The sequence below is a fragment of the Alternaria viburni genome (genome assembly GCF_023758015.1).
Source record: "Alternaria viburni strain BMP 2772 chromosome Unknown scaffold_8, whole genome shotgun sequence".
NCBI lineage: Eukaryota > Fungi > Ascomycota > Dothideomycetes > Pleosporales > Pleosporaceae > Alternaria > Alternaria viburni.
This window is the reverse complement of record NW_026055777.1, coordinates 1,236,602-1,257,630: the sequence shown is the minus strand read 5'-3', so window position 1 is coordinate 1,257,630 and position 21,029 is coordinate 1,236,602. Positions and strand designations below refer to the sequence as shown.

The 21,029-nt window shown below is 54.6% G+C and overlaps 5 protein-coding genes across 5 annotated transcripts; 1 reads left to right on the top strand and 4 right to left on the bottom strand.

The window, feature by feature from the left end:
* Window positions 1-6,677: 6,677 nt before the first annotated feature.
* J4E79_004889 (uncharacterized protein) lies at window positions 6,678-7,658 on the bottom strand (the record flags this gene model as incomplete). Its single annotated transcript, XM_049353770.1, has 2 exons — window positions 6,678-6,911; window positions 6,969-7,658. 2 exons carry the CDS (start codon window positions 7,656-7,658, stop codon window positions 6,678-6,680), a joined length of 924 nt encoding a protein of 307 aa, XP_049212218.1.
* A 531-nt stretch (window positions 7,659-8,189) lies between these two features.
* On the top strand, window positions 8,190-8,834 carry J4E79_004888 (uncharacterized protein; the record flags this gene model as incomplete). Its single annotated transcript, XM_049353769.1, has 1 exon — window positions 8,190-8,834. The coding sequence occupies one exon, from the start codon at window positions 8,190-8,192 to the stop codon at window positions 8,832-8,834; it is 645 nt and encodes a 214-aa protein (XP_049212217.1).
* Window positions 8,835-9,056: 222 nt separating this feature from the next.
* J4E79_004887 (uncharacterized protein) lies at window positions 9,057-10,314 on the bottom strand (the record flags this gene model as incomplete). The annotated part of the gene is made up of 6 exons (XM_049353768.1): window positions 9,057-9,089; window positions 9,161-9,292; window positions 9,355-9,952; window positions 9,998-10,080; window positions 10,134-10,206; window positions 10,271-10,314. 6 exons carry the CDS (start codon window positions 10,312-10,314, stop codon window positions 9,057-9,059), a joined length of 963 nt encoding a protein of 320 aa, XP_049212216.1.
* A 1,045-nt stretch (window positions 10,315-11,359) lies between these two features.
* Window positions 11,360-13,619, bottom strand: J4E79_004886 (uncharacterized protein; the record flags this gene model as incomplete). Its single annotated transcript, XM_049353767.1, has 4 exons — window positions 11,360-11,729; window positions 11,839-12,632; window positions 12,683-13,340; window positions 13,525-13,619. 4 exons carry the CDS (start codon window positions 13,617-13,619, stop codon window positions 11,360-11,362), a joined length of 1,917 nt encoding a protein of 638 aa, XP_049212215.1.
* Window positions 13,620-18,482: 4,863 nt separating this feature from the next.
* On the bottom strand, window positions 18,483-20,659 carry J4E79_004885 (uncharacterized protein; the record flags this gene model as incomplete). The annotated part of the gene is made up of 2 exons (XM_049353766.1): window positions 18,483-18,605; window positions 18,656-20,659. 2 exons carry the CDS (start codon window positions 20,657-20,659, stop codon window positions 18,483-18,485), a joined length of 2,127 nt encoding a protein of 708 aa, XP_049212214.1.
* Window positions 20,660-21,029: the final 370 nt, after the last annotated feature.

Below are 21,029 nucleotides of genomic sequence, written 5' to 3'. Positions count from 1 at the left end.
AGTAACGTTCCGCAGCCTACTCGAGCCGCTGTGCAACACCACTACTAAGCTTGCCGGATTGACAATGCATAGAGCCCTCGCAGTACGTCTTCTCTGGCGGCGGGCATCTTCGCATCTGCATGATGTGAGGTGCACGCAGGATTCACTCTTCGTGATGTAGCCGTCTACGCTTTTCTCGGCACGTTTGATACTACATCTTCTCGGGAAGACAGACGTACTACAATAGTGTATTAGTAGCAATGCTAATACGCAAATCGGAGCACAAAATCCGCGCAAGTGTGGTTGATCTGGAGAGGGCTAGCTTTCTGGCATTAAGTCGAAGGCTTTCGATACGGGAGTTGCTTTCCCGTGAGCCTGGTCACTGACACTCATCCTCGATCCGTCACTCGGCCCAGATCTAATGCCACGGGATCGCAGTAATGCGGGCGCTGTATCCGCTCATGCTCAGCTGTTCAAGTAACGATGTCTCCAACATTCCGTGGCACTACATCGACCGGTCTGCTGACATGCTTCCGGGTCCGTTCAGCGACGCCAACCAGATCTCACCAGCTGTCAGATATCGACTGCACTAAACGTACGTTGCGTTGTTGCCTGACAGGCTGGTGTTATCTCCTGGCGTCAGTCGAGATTGATGATTGCAAGATCTCACTGTAAGATATCGGTTTCATCCCCATTCAGGGAGGCTTTGGCTAATTATCTTGGTCACAACAAAGGCTCTTCAGACGCAAAGAGTCTGGGCCACTTTGCATCACCATAAGAAGCTGACGCATGTCCAGGTTGTGTAAAGGACATGACTGCAGATGTTTAAGCAGACCATATGCTCACCCATTTTGAAACAAGAGAAGTAAGTACTTATCGTCCGAAGGCAGGTCGTTTTCTCTTCGTTGTCTGGATCCTTATCTTGTTCTTATATCTCCGCGGAACGGGTGGAAAGGGCGGCAGTATGCCAGCGCAATCTCATAACTCTACTTTCAAGGGGTGGTGTATTTGATCACTAGTAGAGGTTCCTACCCTTCAACTCTTGCTGGGTGGAGATGTGATGCTCGAGCAAGAGCGGTAGTCTCTACCGCCATTGATGATGGGAGGCGGCCTTGATAGCATTCTGCAACTTCTGCGCTTGGCTCCAGACACGTATATGTGGTTCTCATCCTCACGTATTACTTTGCGTATCGCGACCCAGCGGTGCGGCTCAAGAACTCACTTGGTGCGTCGAACGGTGAGCTGCATACACCTGGAGGTACGCGCCAGCTTCTTACTGGATGGAATAACCGGTAACAATGGCAAATCAGCCGGCGCTGCCAGCCGTGATATCCAATTGGAAAGCGAGTTGGGCCGCAATAACCAGCGTACAGATTCGCGGCAGTTTGAAGGACCACACTACTATAACGATAGGTACGCCCGAAGCGCATGGTCGAGAACCCGATTGTAGTGAAAGAGATCTTCCGGAGACAACGCACGTATACAAACCTTGCGCTGTGCATGGTGTTGGATTGGAGCAGCCTGGATTTCACATCTTCAACCGATCTTGGAACTGATCACAACAGCCGCGACCCAGTTCTGTCTGTTCATCCACCGGCCATCGCTGATATAACCCAATGATTTCGGCTGCTGGCGGAGCAAGGATAAGACGAGCTCTTTCTATGGTACCCTATGCATGTTTCCTCCATGCACGCAATTGCACATCCCATTGCATCACTCCGCTCTATCTGCAGCGGTTCTGGGATCGATGATGATCCTAGGTATGCGTTGTGTCCAGGCTTTTTTGCATTCCATGGTCGTTGATCGCATAGAGTTGCTTTCAAGAACTGGGTATGATGGCTTCCAGCATCCTGGAGCAGTAAGTACGTGATGAACTCACGTGCAAGCTTAACTTGCTGACACGCTTCCAAGGTTGCGTGCGTTGACCCTGTCACAGCCCGCACCATAACCGTGCCACGCACGTGAACGAACGTTTGATGCAGGCTCATGCCTGACGCAGCTGCACGGGACCGACGCCACATGCATACGACACATCCCACGTGCAGTCGTCTTGCTCACGACCGTTGGCCTGGCCGAAAATCTTGTTTACGGGTATGTCTAGTGTAGGGGGGCGTACCGGCATTCGGTGCGCACGGGAGCGTCCAAGGGTGGGTCGAACGGCCACGGCCCGTAATCGGTAGGCTTTAGGTACGGTCTTCGAGGTTTTGCCATGAAATACAAGGCTTTTGAGGAAAGTTGACATTTGCTTCCTGATCCGTTGTTGCGTGCGCCGGCTGTATGCGATGCAACATGGTTGGTGACTTGTCGATAACCCATGTCATCACGGAATTTAGGAAATACGAATCGAGATTAGAAGACAAGCTCTAGATCCTAAGCATGTACAAGGCCCGTTGCGGGTAGAGATTCAGTCCCTTGAGGCAAATGCGTTATCTCAGTAGGCCAAACAGGAGGCGCCCTCCGTGGGATGTCTTTCGGTTAGAAATAATGTGGCAGCTTTCCCCCACTTGTGGCGGGCAACGGTAGAGTTTGAGGGTGTGTGGTTCCCGCGATAGTCGAGTCCGACACTGAAGTGTCAAGGTTCCGGTAACACCATACCATATCTGCCGGATTAAGCGTAAGCCGCCACTGCCGCCAGCCAACGAGAGAATTGCCATCTGAGTCATGCTGCTGATTTTCGGCATACCGAAAGATGACCCTTTCTAGAATCGGCATTGCTACCCAGTGAGGTTGAAGGAAGGCATATCGGTGTGCGGCTTAAATACCAGCTCGTGCCGTGTGGGTGTACAGCCGACCATTATCCCGCGTCGAGGCGAACCACTGGTTTGGGCCACTACATGACTATCAACCACTCGGTACGATTACTTCGGTAGGATACTGGAAGTTCATTTGGAGACGATGATTGGAGATCGGAAGATTTCTACCATGAGAGAGGAAGCTCGCTTTTGATTAACGGGTATATGGATCGAACCAACATGCAAGATTACCACGAGTCGCTTCCTGCACCGGAAGAGGTTACCAGAAGCAATGAGCGGTGTGACTCGCAGTATCAGAAAAGAAATGCGAAATTCTGGGAGCTGCAGCAAGGTAACGCGCGTGGAAGGGCATAGTACATTAGACACGAAACTTGAGCGTCTTTCGACTCCTCCACCCGAACAGCTGTGATTGAAATGAGTCTGCTGTTCCCTTATACCTCTACCAAGCGCCAAACTCCAAAGGATCAAATAAAACAAAAGCTCCTGCGTGGACTCCTACAGTAAGGATGGTCGATGAAAGGGCGTAAACCACGCAACAAGCGCTAATGTTGAGTCCAAATGAGACGTTTCCTGTTCTCGTATGTGCTGGCCTCGATCACGAATCTACTAGCGCGACGAATGGCTGGATGGACAGGTGGTCGGGTAGTAACGGGGTATATGTCGACCAACGTGGCCAGCGGGTGGCGCGATGATGTGTGCCGAATTTCAGGCGTCCTCTGCTTTCTTCCCATTGATGGCTTTGAGCTCGACATCGCTGCCATCGCGTTAGCATTCCGCTTTGCAGCCTGTGCACTGATCCCGCGATAACAAGGTGAAAGGAACAGCATGTGAGCTGTGCGCTGTGTGGAGGAACAACACACACACTTGTAACACATAAATGAGGCGTCGCAAGCGCGCTGTAGTGTCCCAAATGACGAAGAAAATGAAGTTGGGCACCTACAAGATCAATTTGGCATTGGCCGGGATGTGTCCAGGAAAGCCACTGTTGTCCACATGGTCAGCACTTGCACCTCATGGTCTGATCAGATCGTCGAAGTGCAAAGATGCGGCGATGCCAATAGGCTGCAGACATTCGTGTTGTACAAGATTGGCGGTTGCTGCGGCATGGACGTCCAGGAGCGCGGGAGATTCGAAGAAGCATGGCTCAAACGATCTTCGGAACGTCGTCAGCCGTACTAAGTCTTGGCTCCGTCGGGCGTTCGTGTTCACGGTGGCGTGTGTACTTCCAAGGTTCGGTAACGTCCCGTCTTACTTGTTCCCGTCCCGACCATGGAATGTGCAAATTGTAAAGTCGAACTTACCGAGTGCCATATGCATAATCACTGCATCGCACGTATCATTAGTATAGTACACTCACGCGGAAGGATACGTCGTGGGGATTACGTACGATGTTATGATTAAAGTCGCCTTCTCTCCCAGCGTCATTGGAGAAGCCTCTGCGGAGCCTAAAATGCCCTCATCCCAGCCTGTGCATGAGCTTTAGCCAAATGCGCGTTCAGAATCGTAGAATGCATATGCACCAAGCACAGAGCGGGTTGGGTTGGGCATACCTTTGATGACCCGGCCGGCACCGATGGGGGTGATCAGGTCACCGCGACCTACGGAAGTATCGAATCTGAAGAACGATCAATACAGCGCTCTATTCGATGTCCAAGGCATGAACGCTGCCGGTTCGCTTACTGTCCGCCCTTGTGGTCCGGGGCATCATCGTCAAATAGCCATCCTGTTGTCGTTGTTAGATGTTGATCTCCGGTGAGGAATCAAGTAACTAATCTCACCAGTGTATTCCATAGATACCTCGTCATGCTTCTTCGGGAAGTCTATGCCATTGCCAGGTCTGATCACGAGCTTTTCAACGCCCATATTGAAGGGAACGAGCATGGATAGCGTCTAGGGCGGGTTTGGGAAAGGTGAAGCTTGAAGCAGGTGGCAGGTAGTGTATATAGAGTATCCACTTCCTTTGGTACTGATTAAAGATAGCGTGTCGTTTTGAAAATCCGAAATCTGCAAAGATGGGGAAGTACGTTAGAAAGTGGGTGGACCCTAGAGTTTAATAGTGGTGCCGATGTGTAGGACCAGGAGTAGGAAACTCCGTAGATGCTCTGACTGGAGCTCAGACTTTCATGGCTTTTACTTTGACCAAAAGCATACCAGGGTTTTGCCGCGAAGCTGTGCAACAGATTGGTCTGTTCAGATGCGTCAAGCATACTTTTTAGCCTCTTCGCATACGCACACGTTCCACCTCTTTGGCTCCAAGGTAATTGCGGGCTACGTATGGTACGACCCACAGCCGTCAGAACGTGTCTCCCGGGGAATCCTGCCCGAAGCTCAGGCCGTTTTGAAATGTCAGAAGTAAGGTTGGTCTAGCCCTTCCAAACCATTCTTCATCTGCAGCATCCCAGCTGACACGCGATGGGGGATCCACAATTGACATGGTGGAAGGTTGTACCCGTACTACAGTTTCCCGCGACTACCGAGCGGCCTGCCAACTTCGATGCGGATCTTTGTTTTGTGATAACACGGGTATAATCATGTCCGATAGTGGCTTAGCTCTCTTATCGACGGTAATAGGATGACACAAGGGTTGATTTGTAGCCGCTTTAATTGAAAGGAAGCAGGGCGGTGGCGCGCAAGAGAGTGCGGTCAAGCTTGAAGTGCGGTGACGGTCACCACGATCATGAGCCATCTAGCACCAATGTGCGCATGGCGCTGGCGCCAGAACCTTAACCTCATCCAAGGAAGCGGAAGGCGCAAATGAGCCGGCCGTGGCCCCTACCTCATTTGGAGTCGCACGATGGAAGCAAAAAGGAAAAGCGCCTCTGACGCAGCAATGTTCGGTCTTGTCGAATAACACACGGCCGCCGCATTCCTCCATGACAAAGGGCGATGCGTAAACTTTGGTACCGCAATGCATAAGGACCTGCATGACCTAGCTTTTACGCTGCTTGTGTAGGGCGCAAAAGGATCTCCTTGTAGGATACTCTTCCAGCTCCGTGGAGGCAGGTGGCGGTCATACAGATTTGAATATGGATATGGACAGGGGTGACGTGCATACGCAACACCGTTCTCGAAAAGCAATGTTCGGTCCTTCATGGTAGATGTACCCCGCGGTTTCAAATTTCCAATCACTAATCGGCATTCTGCTCTTCCACACCTAATCGTCTCCTTCATGCTACCGCTATATCCGCATCCCTAATATACGACCAGGAGACTATCGTACCTCGTAGTCTTCACTTCCCCTGCGTCTCACGCCGGCCCAAGAACCTAGCTGTGTTTCTGCTTTCGAGTCTGTTATAGTTTGCCAATCACACACGCGTCGGATACACACCCGGCTGCCGTACGGAGCTAGACCCACCCGAAGAACAACCGTATTTCGAGCGGTTCGTCGAGATAACCATATGCGGAACTGCTGGCTATCGTGCTTCTCGCGGCAAACGAATAATTCATTTGAACTAGAGGGACAAAGCACAAGCACAAGGGGTGCGGGGCTAAAGAGTAAATCCGATGGCCATTACACGTGGTCTTTCAACCGTGCTCCAGCCATCCCTTCTCAGATCGCGAGCCCTGTGCGCTGAGTCGGGAGCCCAACAGCGTGGTCTGGGAGCATCGTACGCTTTGCATTGGCTAGATAGAGTGCGCTTGCAGCGGCAGCTGAGTCGTGGAGAAGAGGAGCGCCCACGCATCTGGAGTGCAGTATCGTGATAGACAGCATGAGCCACAGTCGACTAGTGATGTGGACTCGCAAGTTGCATGTCACCGAACCGTCGGATGCGTTCGCTTCTATTAAATATCCGAAGGCCATGGGCACTGCATGTAGGCACCCTACCAACCGTTGACAGAAGGTGCTTGATAGTGTGGCCCCGGCATTCGGGCCCGAAACTCTCCTTGCTGAGAGTTTCAGTGGCGCTTCTAACTACCGAAGGGCTATCCATCGCGACGAGTATATCACCCTATCTTGGCCCAGAAGGGTAATTGCGCCAGGTCGGTTACAGCAATGCTAGAGAAGCCCGCGTTGGGGAAGCGGCTGTCTTTGCGCTCACCGGCCCGGTCAGCAAAATGTATCCGGTCTATCCCTGCCTTCTGTACGAAAGCCAATAGTCGCGCATAGTTTGTACCTATCTGGTCAATCCCATGACTGTCATCAGACATGACGAAACCACCTCCCATGCTTAAGAACATCTATGACATAGGTTAGTAAGTTGACGCCGAGACCGGGCACATGGCGGTGTGACTGACCTGACATATGGGCAAGCACGGATACGGCTCGGCCAAACCTTTCCGCAACCCTGATGAGTTCAGCTCCAGTAGAGCGCCATAAGAGGCTACGTATTCCAGATTGCGTTTGATCTTTTCCCAAACACCAGTCATGCCCTTGAAATCAACATCGCGATGATCGCTAAGTAGGCGAATGAGATCGAAGTGCCCGACCACTGGTGGCCGCAGCTCTTGAAGCATTTCGTACTGAGAGTCGAAGTAATCTTCAAAGAGCCGCTCGTCCGTCCCGCCTGCCTTTTCCCGAGCTTGTTCGTACATGGCACGGTCGTAGTCGATGGGTATGGTGTGCGTATGGTGGACAGAGCCCATGAAGAAGTCGAAAGTATACTTGTCGAAGATGCTTCGGATGAGTTGCAGTGTCGATGGACGAATCCATTCCGTCTCGAAACCGATGAGGATCTGCATCTGGTCTGAGTACGCGTCTCTAAGTCTGTGGGCTTCGACGATAAAGGCGTCGAACAGTTTCGCGAGGCTCTCTGCGGTGTGCGATTCGGATTCTTCGGGGTAGAAGTCTTCGAGAGGTCTAGGTATATGCTCCGTCAGCGCAAAGGTATGGAAACCTTTGGCTATCGCTGCCTGGATAACTTCCTCGAGTGTGTTTTGCGCATGTCCGCAGAACTGGCCAGAGTGGCTGTGATGCGAGTACGGCATTTTCGAGTAGCCGGCACACGTTCGATCTGGTACAGTGTATATGGGTAGCGTTGTGCAGTAGATAGGCAGTACAGGCTGCGAAAGTCTGTAGTGAATTAGCGACGAGGTGCAATACCCCGTCAACTGGTGAAGTCGCGAAACTGTGAACTGTGAACTGTGTAATGACTGTAAGAGTCAGCTGTACGTTTAAGAAAATGGTCGCGCAGAGGATTCTGCGAGCTTTGTATCGGTTCTTTCCAAAATTTGGGTCATGTCATCCATCCATGGTTCCATCCGTTGAGCCTCGGAACTGTGCCTAAGCGGGCCTAGTTCACCACCGTTCTGAACCAACCGTAGACGCACACCTCAGCCTTGAAGGCCAATTGAACCCAACGCGAAGTAAGCTATCATTTTTCCAACACTCGATACAAGGGCAGTTTTGGATAGCTCAAGTCTGCCGCACAGTATATCCCACACATCATCCAAATCTATAGCCATCAAGAACGATCCCACTACCATCAACGACCCTAAAGGCCATCAACATAGCTCAACATGGCGAACACCCAGCTCCCCATCACATCACAAACCTCACCCACAATCTACTTCGGCTACGGTTCCAACCTCTGGCTCCACCAAATGAGCACCCGCTGCCCAACATCCAAATACCTAGGCGTCGCCCGCCTGCCTAACTACCATTGGATCATCAACGACCGCGGCTATGCGAACGTCGTCGAATCCCCCAAGCAAAACTCGACCTCCAAGTCTTCTTACTCTGACGTCGTATTCGGACTGGTCTACTCTCTCTTGCCAGAAGACGAAAAGAGATTAGATAAAAACGAGGGCGTACCGGTTGCATACACAAAAGAGATGCTCCCGTGCGATTTCTGGCCTTCAGACACGGAGCACAAGGTTGATACTAGCAAGCATCCGGAGAAAAAAGAGTCTATGCTCGTTTATATTGATCGGAATCGTGTTACGCCGGATAAGCCGCGGGACGAGTATGTTTACAGGATGAATCAGGGGATCGCTGATGCAGTCAAGTTGGGGGTACCAGAGGGCTATGTGAGAGACGTGATGAGGCAGTACATTCCGGCTGAAGAGGATGAGGAGGGGAAGGAGGGGGAAAGGGAGAAGATGGCGGAGTTTGCCAGAGGGCAGGCGGCAGAGTTTAGGGATGAGAGTGGTGTGATGCAATAACATGTCGGTTTGGTCATCACGTCGCACGCCAGGTATAGAATAGAGAAGGTATTGAATGAGTTAACAGACTAGACCACCCGGATATGAAGCAAGACATGCATCACGCGACGATACACAATGCAACGAAGCTCATGGCAGTCCACGTCCAAGCAATGAAGCGGCACCAAGCTAATCACTGCCTTGGACCTCTTCTGTCGCTCGGGCTTGTGCGTCAGAGTCGTCCTACAACTCCTCACGGGCCCTGCGGTAGCTGGCCTATGAATGCAATGCATCAGTTGGGTCCTCTGCAAAGAAGTCTAGTAGTCGGAAGACTGATGTCTACGCACCTCCTGTTCCACCTGCAGCTGCTCGACGACGGGAGCCAGCTCGGACAAGATGTCGTAGGCCTTCTTGTGGTATTCGAGTTGGGCGGCGATGAGTTCGGCGAGGTTGCGGAGTGGCTCGGGGGTGTCGAGGACCTAGTCGGAGGTTAGCGGGGGTCCCAGCACAAGGTGGTGTAGGGTGAGGGGTATGGTCGTACATTCTTCATGACGCCGACAGCCTCCTCAGTCTGACCGACGAACTCGTCCTCGGCCTGCTCGATCTTGGCTCTAGCGTCTTCGCTGATGTCGTCGTCCATGACGTCTTTCTTGGGAGCCTGGCCCGGCAGGGAGAAGGCAGGGCCCTTGGCATTGGCCTTGGTGGCATCGAGGCTCAACCTGGAGTTCTCGACGGCCTTGCGCGCACGTGTGGCGAACTGGATGTTGGTGTTGAGCGTGGTGCTCCAGCCGGCCAGGAAGCGGCTCTGGATCTGGGCGTCCTGCGCCAATCGCGCCTCGCCGACCTTCTCGCTGGCGATGGCGTACTTCTCGAGCGCCGTGGCCAGGGGGTCCTCGCTCGAGCTTGTTTGCTCCGACGTGAGCATGTGCGAGGCGTTGAGGGCGGCGCGGGCAACGGCATGGCTGAAGGTCTTGGGCTGGGGCTTCGCAGAGGGAGGGGCAGTGAGGGCTGCCTGGGCCTCGGCAGGCGACGTGGCGCTGGAGAGCAGGTTGACCTTCTCCGAGACGGTGCGGCCCAGGTCGTTGAAGGACTCGCGGATGTTGGCTGGGTAGTCGTAGGCTTCGTTGGCATATTGCGAGCTAGACAGTCAGACCAGGCACAGCGACGGGGATCGGGTGTCGTACGTGACCTGCAGCATCGTCGTGTGCACCTTCTTCAGCGCATCCACGCGCTTCTCCAGCTCGATGTAGTCCGGCGGGAGTTGGGTCTGCCGTGTCTGTGTCAGCACTGCGCCGGCGACGCTCACAGGGCCGGCCGTACCTTGTCCTCGACATTGCCGACCTGCTCCTTGACATACTGCTGCGTCCGGGCAGCCCACGGTGTGAAGGAGGCGCTGCAAAAGCAATGTCAGCATATCGCGGGCTTCCACCTAGCAGTCGCTGCGGGACCAGGCATACGAGATGTTCTTTCCAAACGCCGAGATCTTGCCGAGGTTATCCATGGTGGGTGGTTCGTGTGGTAGCTGTCACGGGCTTGTCTGTGTCTCGTGGCGGGGCGTCGTGGTAGTGGTCGAGGTGCGCTCTCCTCTGCCGACTTTCATGTGTTCCGCTGCCCGCTGTCAGGGTCGCGCCTCATCCCTGCAACGCTAGCTAGGCCCGTTTCGATCATCTCCAACGCTCCACATGCACACTCCACAGCGCTTCAACAGGCATCTCATCGCCTTCGCTCATCCATTCTAGAGCGGTTCTAGGATTTGCAACCTCTTCAAAAAATTCAATCCTTTGCAGGCACGCCGAAATCGCACCAACGAGGCACGTGCGGAGCGACTCGATATTTGCATCGCATTCACAGCCATCACATGCCAATTTGTCAGACCTGCCCAGGTGATCTCCAACCACATCAGTGGTATCCTATCCTTTGATTCTAGTATCACAAAAGTCGCATAGAACCGCCACGCGCTATTGTGACCGCATGTGTGCCTGCTTTGTCTCCATCCACGTGCCTCACATCGAGTCCACATAACAGTTGCGTCCCCTCATCTCTCGTGAACAAGCTTTCCATCAAGTGCATCTTGTCAAACTCCACTCCCCTGAATATCCATCGATAGGGCTATGGAAACCCAATCTATATGCGACGTCGGATCTGACATACGGTCCAGCAGCTGACAGACGTCACACCACATGACATGCCGTGTCTGTTCTGTCGCTCATTTCTTCCTCTTTGGCTACAGCCCACTTCGCTCTCTGTGGCCCAAGATGCAATGTTGTGTGTCACGGCAGCACTGCCTTCAGGCAAGCCAAACCTCTTCTGTCCTCAACCTAGCACTAAACCGCCTCTCGGAAGGCCATCTCGGCGATCGACGCTCGTCCTACAGGGCTGATAGAGCGTTTCCGACAGACACACTCTATTGCAATGCATCCAGCCGTCATCCAGGGCAACGTGGGCGTAGGCACTACCGACGTGGCATTGCATCTGACCGACACAACAATTTACGTCTTATCGCAGCCGTGCTGAGGGATTCGAATACTTCTTGCGCCCAAAACATTCTACTGCACAGCGTACTGTTGATGTGACCCCGGTGGACAAGCCTCTGCGTTTGACGACTTGCGGTCGCTTCCGTAGCCCGGAGATTGCCAATCTGGAGAATTGTACGTTGAAGCCACGCCGTCGGCGCTCGTCACCGTCATGTTGTCCGAGGGCGGCGAATCGGAAATTGTCAGGGAGCTGAAGATGCCTCGCATCTCTCGTAAATCGTCCGAGACCTGGTCCTTGGGTGCCTGTGTGCGGTCTTTGATAAAGTCTTTGATGGACCGGATGATAGGCGGGCAGCTTTCGTCGTTGGGAAGCCACCAGTCCGATGGGCCAACCCCCATGCCTTCGAGCATACGATTGCGAAGAATGTCAGAATAAATGTATCTGCCCCTCGTGTTAGTCGACTTGTCGAAAACTTCTCATGTACCTGGTCTGCATAGAGGAAAGCATATTGCACTCATCCAGCTTCGTACAAGCAAGAGATTCCACTTACCCTGATGCTTCAATCCTGGCAAATGTCTGTCGAACCCACTGCACAGTCTTCTGATCTTTCGGCAGGAACAGAGTCGCGATGGCGAAACTGACTTGTGCCTCCAGTACCGCGCCCGGCGGAGCTTCCGGATATGCGCATATAGCCTCGAAGACTTGTATCGCTTTGTATGCTTCTTTAGTGACTTCTGGATCAAGAGGCTGCTTCAACGCCATAGAAGACGAGATCGTAAACATGAACAAGATACCCCACGTGTCCAGCTGCAGGAAGTTCGATGTCCAAAGCGGTCCGCCCCATAGGACGTCCGGCTCGTAAGGGTTGACAATGTCCTCTGGCTTTGGCGTTCCCAGAATCTGGTGGACCTTGTGATTGGGATCCGTCAAGTCTGTACCCATGTTCCTTTTTAGCGACTCCACTCTCTCCCTGAGTATCGGTAACTGGGCCATGAAATCTTGGGGACTGACAAGACCTTTGGCTGTTCTCGCAAACAGATCGTTCGAGTCTTTCGCCACCAGTCTTGAATGCGCAAAACGCTCTTCGTATTTCATTCCAATGTCTCCTGGCATGTCGCGTACTTTCTGCACGTAGCATTCATGTACAGCCTCGTACCACTCCCGACCCAGCACTGCTTCGCCGCCAGACTGAAAGCCAACAAACAGATCAAACCGGACATACCACAGTAGTACTTTGCAGAGAAAATCTGACTTGGTGATAGTCTCCGGCGTGAACAGGCGGGTGAGCATTTCGAACGCAGCTTTCTGATGACCCATGAGGTTGACCCAGTCACCAAGCATCTCCTGCAGTAGACGTCAGCATAGGAATCGTGGGCTACAGCAAGGCTACATACCTCGATACTGGCAAGCTGTAGTATAGTCAGAAACGTTGCGAGCCCCTGTTTCTTATTTTTGGTGATGGCTATCCTCAGCCGCGAAACAGACTCGTTGTAGAACTGAAGAAAGCTGTTCATGCGGCCATCTGGCTGCTCAAGTGTGTGGAAGTACGCCGCGTACCCGGCTACAGCGTACTTCAAAGGCTCAAATTTCATCGCCCAACTCAAGAAGTCGCCTTTGAGGAAGCCGTGCGTGTCGCGTTTCAGCGAGTAGTGATGCACACTCATATGGTCCCGGAAGTAGTTCAGATAAAACTGAAGATCTCGGGCCATAGCGGAGGTGCCCTTGGTCACAGGACCCGGTTTGGTGGTTTGCGCACTGCCTTTCCGAGACAGGGACGGTCGTATCGTAGGCGGGGCGGTTGATGACGCTTCGGTAGATGGCGACGTACTTTGATCGAGGAGCGACCCGGGTGTATGTGACGAATCTCGGGCATCTTGACTCTTTGACATATCGTCGTCGTCGTCGTCATACTCGATGTAGTCGTCATCCTCGTCTTCATCCATGATCGCGGGAAGACGCTCCTTGTTCTCCCCATCATGGGTTTCGGGCGAGGAATGATCATCCGCGAACGCCGACTTGCCCGACTTGGACCCATTCCGGGTCGCCTTTTGACTGGACTGTGAGTCTGGATAGATGCACTCGCGGCTCCCCTTGCGACAACCTAACAAACTTCGTCAGACTTTACGAACTTCAGACTTGTCAAGCAAGTGCAGGTACTCACGTTCGCAGACGGGATGATTTTCGTCGCACTGTTACCAATCAGCCAAGCCTGACACCTGAAAGTTGATGCGCATACCTTGACTCTTCGTTGCCTGCATGTGAAACAACCGCTCCGAGTTCTGCGGTGCTTGACCTGCTCGCCAGGTGCTGGCCTTCTTCGCGCGCGACCATTCCCACCATGCGCTGAGCCCATGGGGCCGGACATATCCTCGTACTGATCAACGTAACTTGGTTGACCAATGTTCTCGTATTGTACAAAAGGTCCCGTCACGCCAGGCTGAAATGGGTTGTCTGGCAGGGTGGGTGCATACGAGCCATGTGAGATGATGGTTGGTGGGGCATGTTGAATGTTGGAATTGGGTATCGCATTAGAATCGAGGTTGTAGTATTGAGGCGGAATGTTGTGCCCTGGGGGAGGATAGTATCCAGACATGCCTGAGAGAGATGGGAAAGACTGGAGAGCGATGGAGTGTAGGTTGTTTGTATTGGTAAATGTTGGTGAGCCGTGGACGGTAAGCTTGCCGTAAAAGGATCAACGTCATTCAGTTGCAAGGGTCCGAGGCGATCGCCGTGTCCACGGGTGTGACAATGGCTCGGGCGCCAGGTACGGGATTTTGAAGGGATATACTTGTAGAATCACGCTTGCAGGATCGAAGCCGTGATTTAGTCCAATGCACGCTGATTTGGGCGCGCGGGTGTTGGCCCCAGCAAGCACTAGGACCAAGCCGTCTTAAATAGACCAGAATTTTGTCCGCAAAGGAACAAGCCGATCTAATGCAACACAATCGCTGACGATGGAAGCATGTGCAGTACCAGTCTGAGACTGAAACTGGACAACGTCGAGGAGGAGAGCACAGCAGGCGCAGGCAGAGGTCGTGTGAGAGCCGGGCCGTGACAGGAGGCTTGTGTTTAGTTCGGCCAAAGAAGCAATGTCCAATACCAGGAACGGATAGTTTCAATGTTCATCAAACGTCTGCATCTAAAGCCGGGGTGCAGCGAAGGGGAAAAAGCAAGCCGCAAGCCGCTGAGTTGTCTCCCAGGCCGCTGTGCTATGGCCGTGCACCTAAACGCTTCCGCCTTCCGCGCACCCATGGATTAGCTCGGTGCAAGATGCGCTCTGCGATCCCAGGTTTGATCGCTCTTGATCCCCGTGCGAACTGGTCCACTCGCCAGCATCCACATTGGATGGATTCTGGGGAGAGCAGAAGGGTCTGCCCGGAACAATCGCACCAAAATGCCGTATAAGGCCATATTTGACACATCCCCGCCGTTGATCCCGCCTGTCAACTACTGTTAGGCGTGCTGCCACAGCGATTACAGACTCGAGTACGCTACGGCTTGGGCGAGGTCGTGGATCGCCTCTGCAGCAGACGGACCAAGCCTAGCAGAAGGCGAGCACAAAGCCGGACATGATATGCATCGGCCCCGATTTCACCAAGGTGGTGAGGCATGTGGGGCGTTCAACGAAGCCATGGGGCTAGGTCAATCGTCAGCGAATGGCGCCTGGACTTGAAGCTGCGCTGGAAGCGGCTGTCAAAGTTAGTGCACACACATACTCGAGTGCCCTTACTCGGGACTGCGTGATGGGCGTCGTTGAGTATAGGGCAGGGCCGGTATATCCATGGACTTTTCCGTGAACTCCACTCTCCTGAAGTGGCGAGTGCGCCGATGCAATGCAGTGCAATTGCCCGGTGGCAGCCTTTAGACTTTCAAGCCTCATCAATGTGCCTGTTAGGAAGAATATCAATTTGATATTTCATCTCACAAACGCGCCTAGCGACGTCGGGCTCAAATTAGCCAGCCGTGCAACGCCACCGGCTCCTTCGCACTGAGTCAACGAGGCCGTTGACGGGAGAATAAAGCCTGCTTCGAGAAGATGGCGGCACTGCCTGCTAACCAGTACAAGCACCGTCGAGCTCAGCCCCGGGTCCCTGTCCCGTGACAATGGTAGCTCTTGGATGCCTGCGTCTCCCCAGGGCATGGAGGCGCCACGGCTGTCTGCATGTTGACGATGCTGCTGGCATGCCGCGGGAAGATTGGCGCGAAAGTGCGAGCTAAGTGGCATGAGCAGGATCGCCTCATCTGCACACCGTCGCCCCAGCGGCGCAAGGCGGCAGCGGCACTTGGATCAAACGGTACAGAGACAGCGGACATGGCCTTTGCGGTCAGACTGGCTCCTTTGGAGGCACTATGAGGTAACTGTCTCTGTGTCGTGCCATGCAGGAGTGGCCAACGGGACTGGAGCGGGGCAGGACTGATATCGTCATGGGCCCTGACAGATAGTGAGACCGACCTTACAGAGGTTGATGTCGTGTTCTGCCCTATACCAGCATGGTAGATGGCGGATGCTGTAATCGCGAATCCGGCTGCAGCTGACTGGTGGAGCTTTGAGCGAGCGAAAGAGCGGGACGCGACCGCGACCGCGACCGTGCAGTTGCTGTGCGTCATGCACGCGGCGCGTCTTTTGGGTGGATCTCTAGATGATTGACGCCGCGTCTCATTTGCCTTGCAGCGACGGAGGCCCATATGCTGACGAGGTCTAGATATGCTGTGCAACAACGCCTGGCGGAACCCAACCTTGGAACTTCGTTCTCGCAAGCCTGGCCGCAGCTCAGCGCAGTCCAGGTGCATGCCAAACGCGGCCTGCGTGTGCCGGTGGCTTGCGTGTTGCATGCCGCGAATGACGGGCTGGATGCTACGGCAGAAGATGAGGTAGTGTGTGGGGTGACGGTCGAGCTTTTTCTGCCGTCGTCGAGAGGAAGGTCAGATTCAGATTGGACGACTCATCACGCAGGCAGGTGCGAGTCCGAGGTACGCTATTCCACGGCAATGGACCCACGTGTAGCAGGCAGGGTTACGCCCGTTTCTACCACGGCGACCCACAGCCAGATATTCAGCTTGAAACAATTAGACCGACTGCAAGACGCTCCGCAACCTCTCGCCCGCAGAGCGCGACGTCAATCTTACGCTTTCTGGCACGCTGACGACATTGCCAATGGCTGGCGACTGCCTTCCTGCGAAGCAACGACTACTGCTGACACGAAGCAAGGCCTGAATCCACTCTCACACGCGACTGCAGTGGAGTCCCTGCGAGATCCTAGAGTGCCATGTTCTCTGTCTCAACGTCATTCCCATCTCCCATGGGCACTATTGAATCATCTCCACATCTCTCTGTCATGTGAAGCGCGACCTAGGCTACGGAATATCCCATTCGTAGTCATGGGCGGCAGTCCGCGAGATTCAGAGAAATCATGAGCTACCATAAATCCTTCCGTATTGACCGGAAGACACTGTTCCTGCCCGAAACGGTAACCTCATCTCCGAGTCGAACGAGTGGACCAGTAACCCTGGACTTGCAACTGGTCGAGGGTTGGCAACCAGATCGCACTTACTGGGATGCGAGCCTGCGAACATTCTACATGACCGGTAGCTGAGATGGATCGGGAGTTGAAGTGGGATCTGGACACGACATCACGCAACGGTCCGCCTTTCTTTCGTATTGGCTAGGATCTGGATTTGCTGTAGGAACAAGCCGGTACCCTGGCTCCTGAGACTCCATCCCAGGTTGCGCGGTGGTCTTGAATCATCAAACACAATCTTGCATGATCCTTACGGCTGCACAAGAATTCTTCTTGAACAGCTCATCGGATTGTATCAATTAATCTATCGTGGTCAGCTACAGCAACCAAGCAACTTGTGTGAGAGAGTTCATATGACATCACGCATGCGAAAGCTAGACGTCTATGTTCCTGATGGAACGCAACGGTCGTCTGATAGATCGCCCGTCCAGCTTGTATACAACCATGCTCCACGATATGCAGGGTCTGTGACTCCGCGCGACCAATAACAAATCCATACACACGTTCGTCCGCATTCCGAGTTGTAGCCTATTTATCCAGTATGATCAGCAACGTGTCCCTCCGTCCCGAAAGCAGGCGCACGCCATTCCGATATCTGCACTTATCCCGTCCTCACGCAGGCTATATCAAGCTACAGCAGACCAAGCCGTTCATCCATCAGCAACTCCTTCTGCGCTCCGCGGAAGCATCAACAGGGGGACTATCACCAGTCTACGCCCCATTCAGAAATACCCGGACGCTATTGATCGAGGGTTCGGCGGCTGGCTGTGAAAATGGCAAAAGGTGTGTGTGCACTGATATGCGCGTGTGTGGACCTGGTTCTGGTCCATCCACAAGCATCGTATGATAACTACGGTTGTGGCGGCCGCCCGCCCCGGCAATGATTACTCCTACGACGCTATCGGGTCAGCACTACAAGTTCCAGAACGGAAAACTCGCCCTGTGCGTCTTCGCCGTTTACCAAAGTCGTTCCACCGTATAGCTATACGCTGCCTGGTACACTTCCTCTCCTGTTCGACCGTAAGGAGAAAAGGTTCGGGCATTTCGGGGTACTAAGACCGAATAATGGCCGGCACGACACGTCCCGTAACATGTGGGTGACTCGTCGCACTTGGGCGGATGACGAGCATCTATATCAGCTCTGCTAATCCGCCATGGTACGTGATGCATGACATGAAGCAGGCTTATGTGAGCAGATATGCATCCCCTCTCTCCATGTATCACTCCTTCAATGCGATCCCGAGAAGTTTCATGCCGAAAGAACGCTCCTTGTCATTATTACTGCTGGCAGGCAGGCCTTCAGCACAAGCGTAGCAGTTGGTCATGTCTGCTTAATAATGTAGCTTTAGAGCTAAATCACTTCTCCTGTCTTATCCTACCGCCTGTACAAAGAGAGATTCGTAGCAAGTCGTTGAGATGCTGCCCGCCGAAAAACAGTCCAACCCCCATCCCTTTTCCCTGGGATGCCGTGATGCCAAATATGCCAAGATTCAAGTGGTAGATTGTGGACGCCATGAACGCTCCAGTTTGCAAGAAATACAGAAAACAGCCTGATACGATAATCCTTCGTATCCAATAAACCGGGTGGAGCAGCCAATCATATAAGAAAGGGGTATATGTGAAGAACGAGCGGAGCCGGAAGAGCAGAGCCTGGTCTGCTGCAGATGAGAATCGTTCAAGCGGCTGCTTGCGGCGCGGCAGGCGCAGCGGCATCGGGAGTGGCATCGGCTTCTTTGACCGTTTCGTGCACGCCCTCACCTCTACAGAGCGGACACGAGTTGCGTCCTGTTGTCAGCCACTAGAATAGGTTAGCATATGCAACTCCTCGAACACAAGAGACCAACTCACCTGATCAATGCAAATCTTGTGGAACATGTGTTCGCACCTGACCAGCTTCCGCGCTTCCTCATCCACCTCGAAGTCGCATAGGCAGACGAGGCAGCGCGCACCCGGAACGAGACTGATGGTCTCCTCGCCCTCAACAGCCTCGGCCACAAGAGTACCAACACGATCTTGTATCCTGAAGAGACCCGGAGCCGAAGCCACATCCTCTTCGCTCGCAACTGGCGGTTTGGCGGGCCCGAGTATAGAAGAAAGCAACATCATGTCTTCGTAAGTTGGTGAATCGGTGAAGAGACTTGGGGTAGTAAGAATAGGGTGGTTCTCTGGGTAGCTCCCTCCCAGGACGTATATGATCCAGCTCCTCGAACCCTCCCCAGGATTGTTGTCGGGCTCCACGACACCTCTTCTACGGGGTGCACCCGACCCATACCTTGTGAAATCCGACTCGCTCAAGCGTCGTGGGCGAGCATTGCGGGTGTGCGTTTGTGGCTCTTCTGCAGTGGGCTCGAGAGTCGAGCCGGCAGCTCTACGGACGAAGCTGTTCCGCCGTGAAGGTGCCGAGGACTGTATGGTCGGCGAGGGAGGAGAGGTGGAAGTCGCTGGTGTAGTGGCGCCTGATGGGCCGGCTGAGAAGTTGAGCGTCGTCGCGGGCGTGGAGGGTGGGGGGAGAGGCCCCGGGGGAGAGTCAGTAACGGATGACCATGGCCGAGGGTGCTCTTGTGGCGTGCCGCGGTGATGCCTTTGACTGTCGTAATTGGAAGGAAAGTTGAAGCCGCCCATCGAGGCTCGCCGCCTATGGCTGAAGCGTGTCCCGTTCTGTGGTGGTTGTAGGATGTTTGCATTGGCATCGCCTGGTGACGTCGGTGGTGTGGGGAAGCTCGAGAGGGCATCAAGGAAGGGCGGTATGCTGGCATCCTCCTGTCCAGTGCCACTTCCGGGTTGTATGGATCTGATGCCCACAATGATTATCGGCACCATCCTGCCCTCCCCATCCTCGTCGCCTTCTGCTCCGCTATTCCCTGATGCACTGCCACCGCGCCCACTACTATCGTTCCGCCCGTTGTCGGTGCCGGTGCCAAATCTGAACATTCTGAAGAAATTGAGGGGCGCCTGGGCGGCTCCCGGAGTGTCGCCACCTTGTCCGTCCTCGTTGCCTCGGAGCGCCGATGCTATGCTGCCATTCTGCAGCGACTGCAAGAAGGTATCGAATGTGCCGTCTCGGGTTGCTGCTTGGTTGTCGTCGCCCACCAGTGAGGCTGCCGTGGCTGCGGCGGCCAGCGATAGCAGTCTCGACAGCACGTCGGCCTGGTCCTCGCCCTGCCGCAGCTGCTGCACGTTGTCCATGTTCTCTCCATCCTGCCATAGTGACCGTCTCCTCCGCGGGTGTCCTATCATGTTGCGAAGTCGCCGCTGAGACGGAATAATGCCGAGCGCCCGCCCATCCCGGCGCAGCGGGCTCAGAGGAACCAGCGGCCGCGGTCGATGTGCATCCGGCCGCTCGCCCTGCGAGTTGCTCCGCAGCAGCTGGTCAAAGTCGAGCCCCAGCTCCGGCACCTGCACACGGGGAAGGAAGGGCCCTCGGTCGCTTGCTGCGTGTCTCAGAGCGGAGCGGCTTGGCGTGCTGGTACTGGGTGTGCTGGCTGCAGCGACGCCGGGCGTGGGTTCCGTGTTGCGGGAAGCCATGGGCGGCCGCCTGGACAGCAGGCCCGTCATGGAGCTGAGCGAAGAGCGCGCCCGGTTCAGCCGCGATCGCGAGCGACTGGGCAGCGGAGCATCTCCGGGCGCTGACGGGCCAGCATCGTGGCGCCCGAAATGAGAAGAGAGGCGGTTGGAGAGTCTGGTGGTGCTCGTTCGCGGTCGTGAGGGCGTGTCCGGCGCTCTCTGCAGCAGCTCTGGCACCGTGTCGCTGTCGGGCTGGGACGAGGCCAGCAAGCCAGGCGCCCATGACTGCGGCCGCGAGCGCCGCCGTGTTTGCGCGTCCGCAGCGCCCGTGGAATTTGCCTGGCCCATGTTGTGAGGCCGTCCGGCGAGGAAGGCGCGCCTCGAGAATAGAAACGGTCGGAGAGGGTGTCGTCGGTCGATGTGTCTTGGGTCAGAGCGACGAGGTCCAGCGGCGGCAGGCGGTGATGTATGGCGCAGCCGAGCCTTCCCAATTCGTCACGCCGCTAACGCCATGGGGCTACCGCCGTCGATTGCTCTTGCCCAGGTGCCTCGAGTCTATTACTGAAACCACTCGCCGCACCTTTATTCTACAGACTCAATTTCCCTCCCCTCCCCTCAGTGTGTGTGCGTGGCCGCTATCCTGCATAGCCTCACCGCCGCACCCCGGCCTTCTGAGCAGGGGCCGTTGCAGCGCAGAAGCCGCATGAGCCTGCAGTCC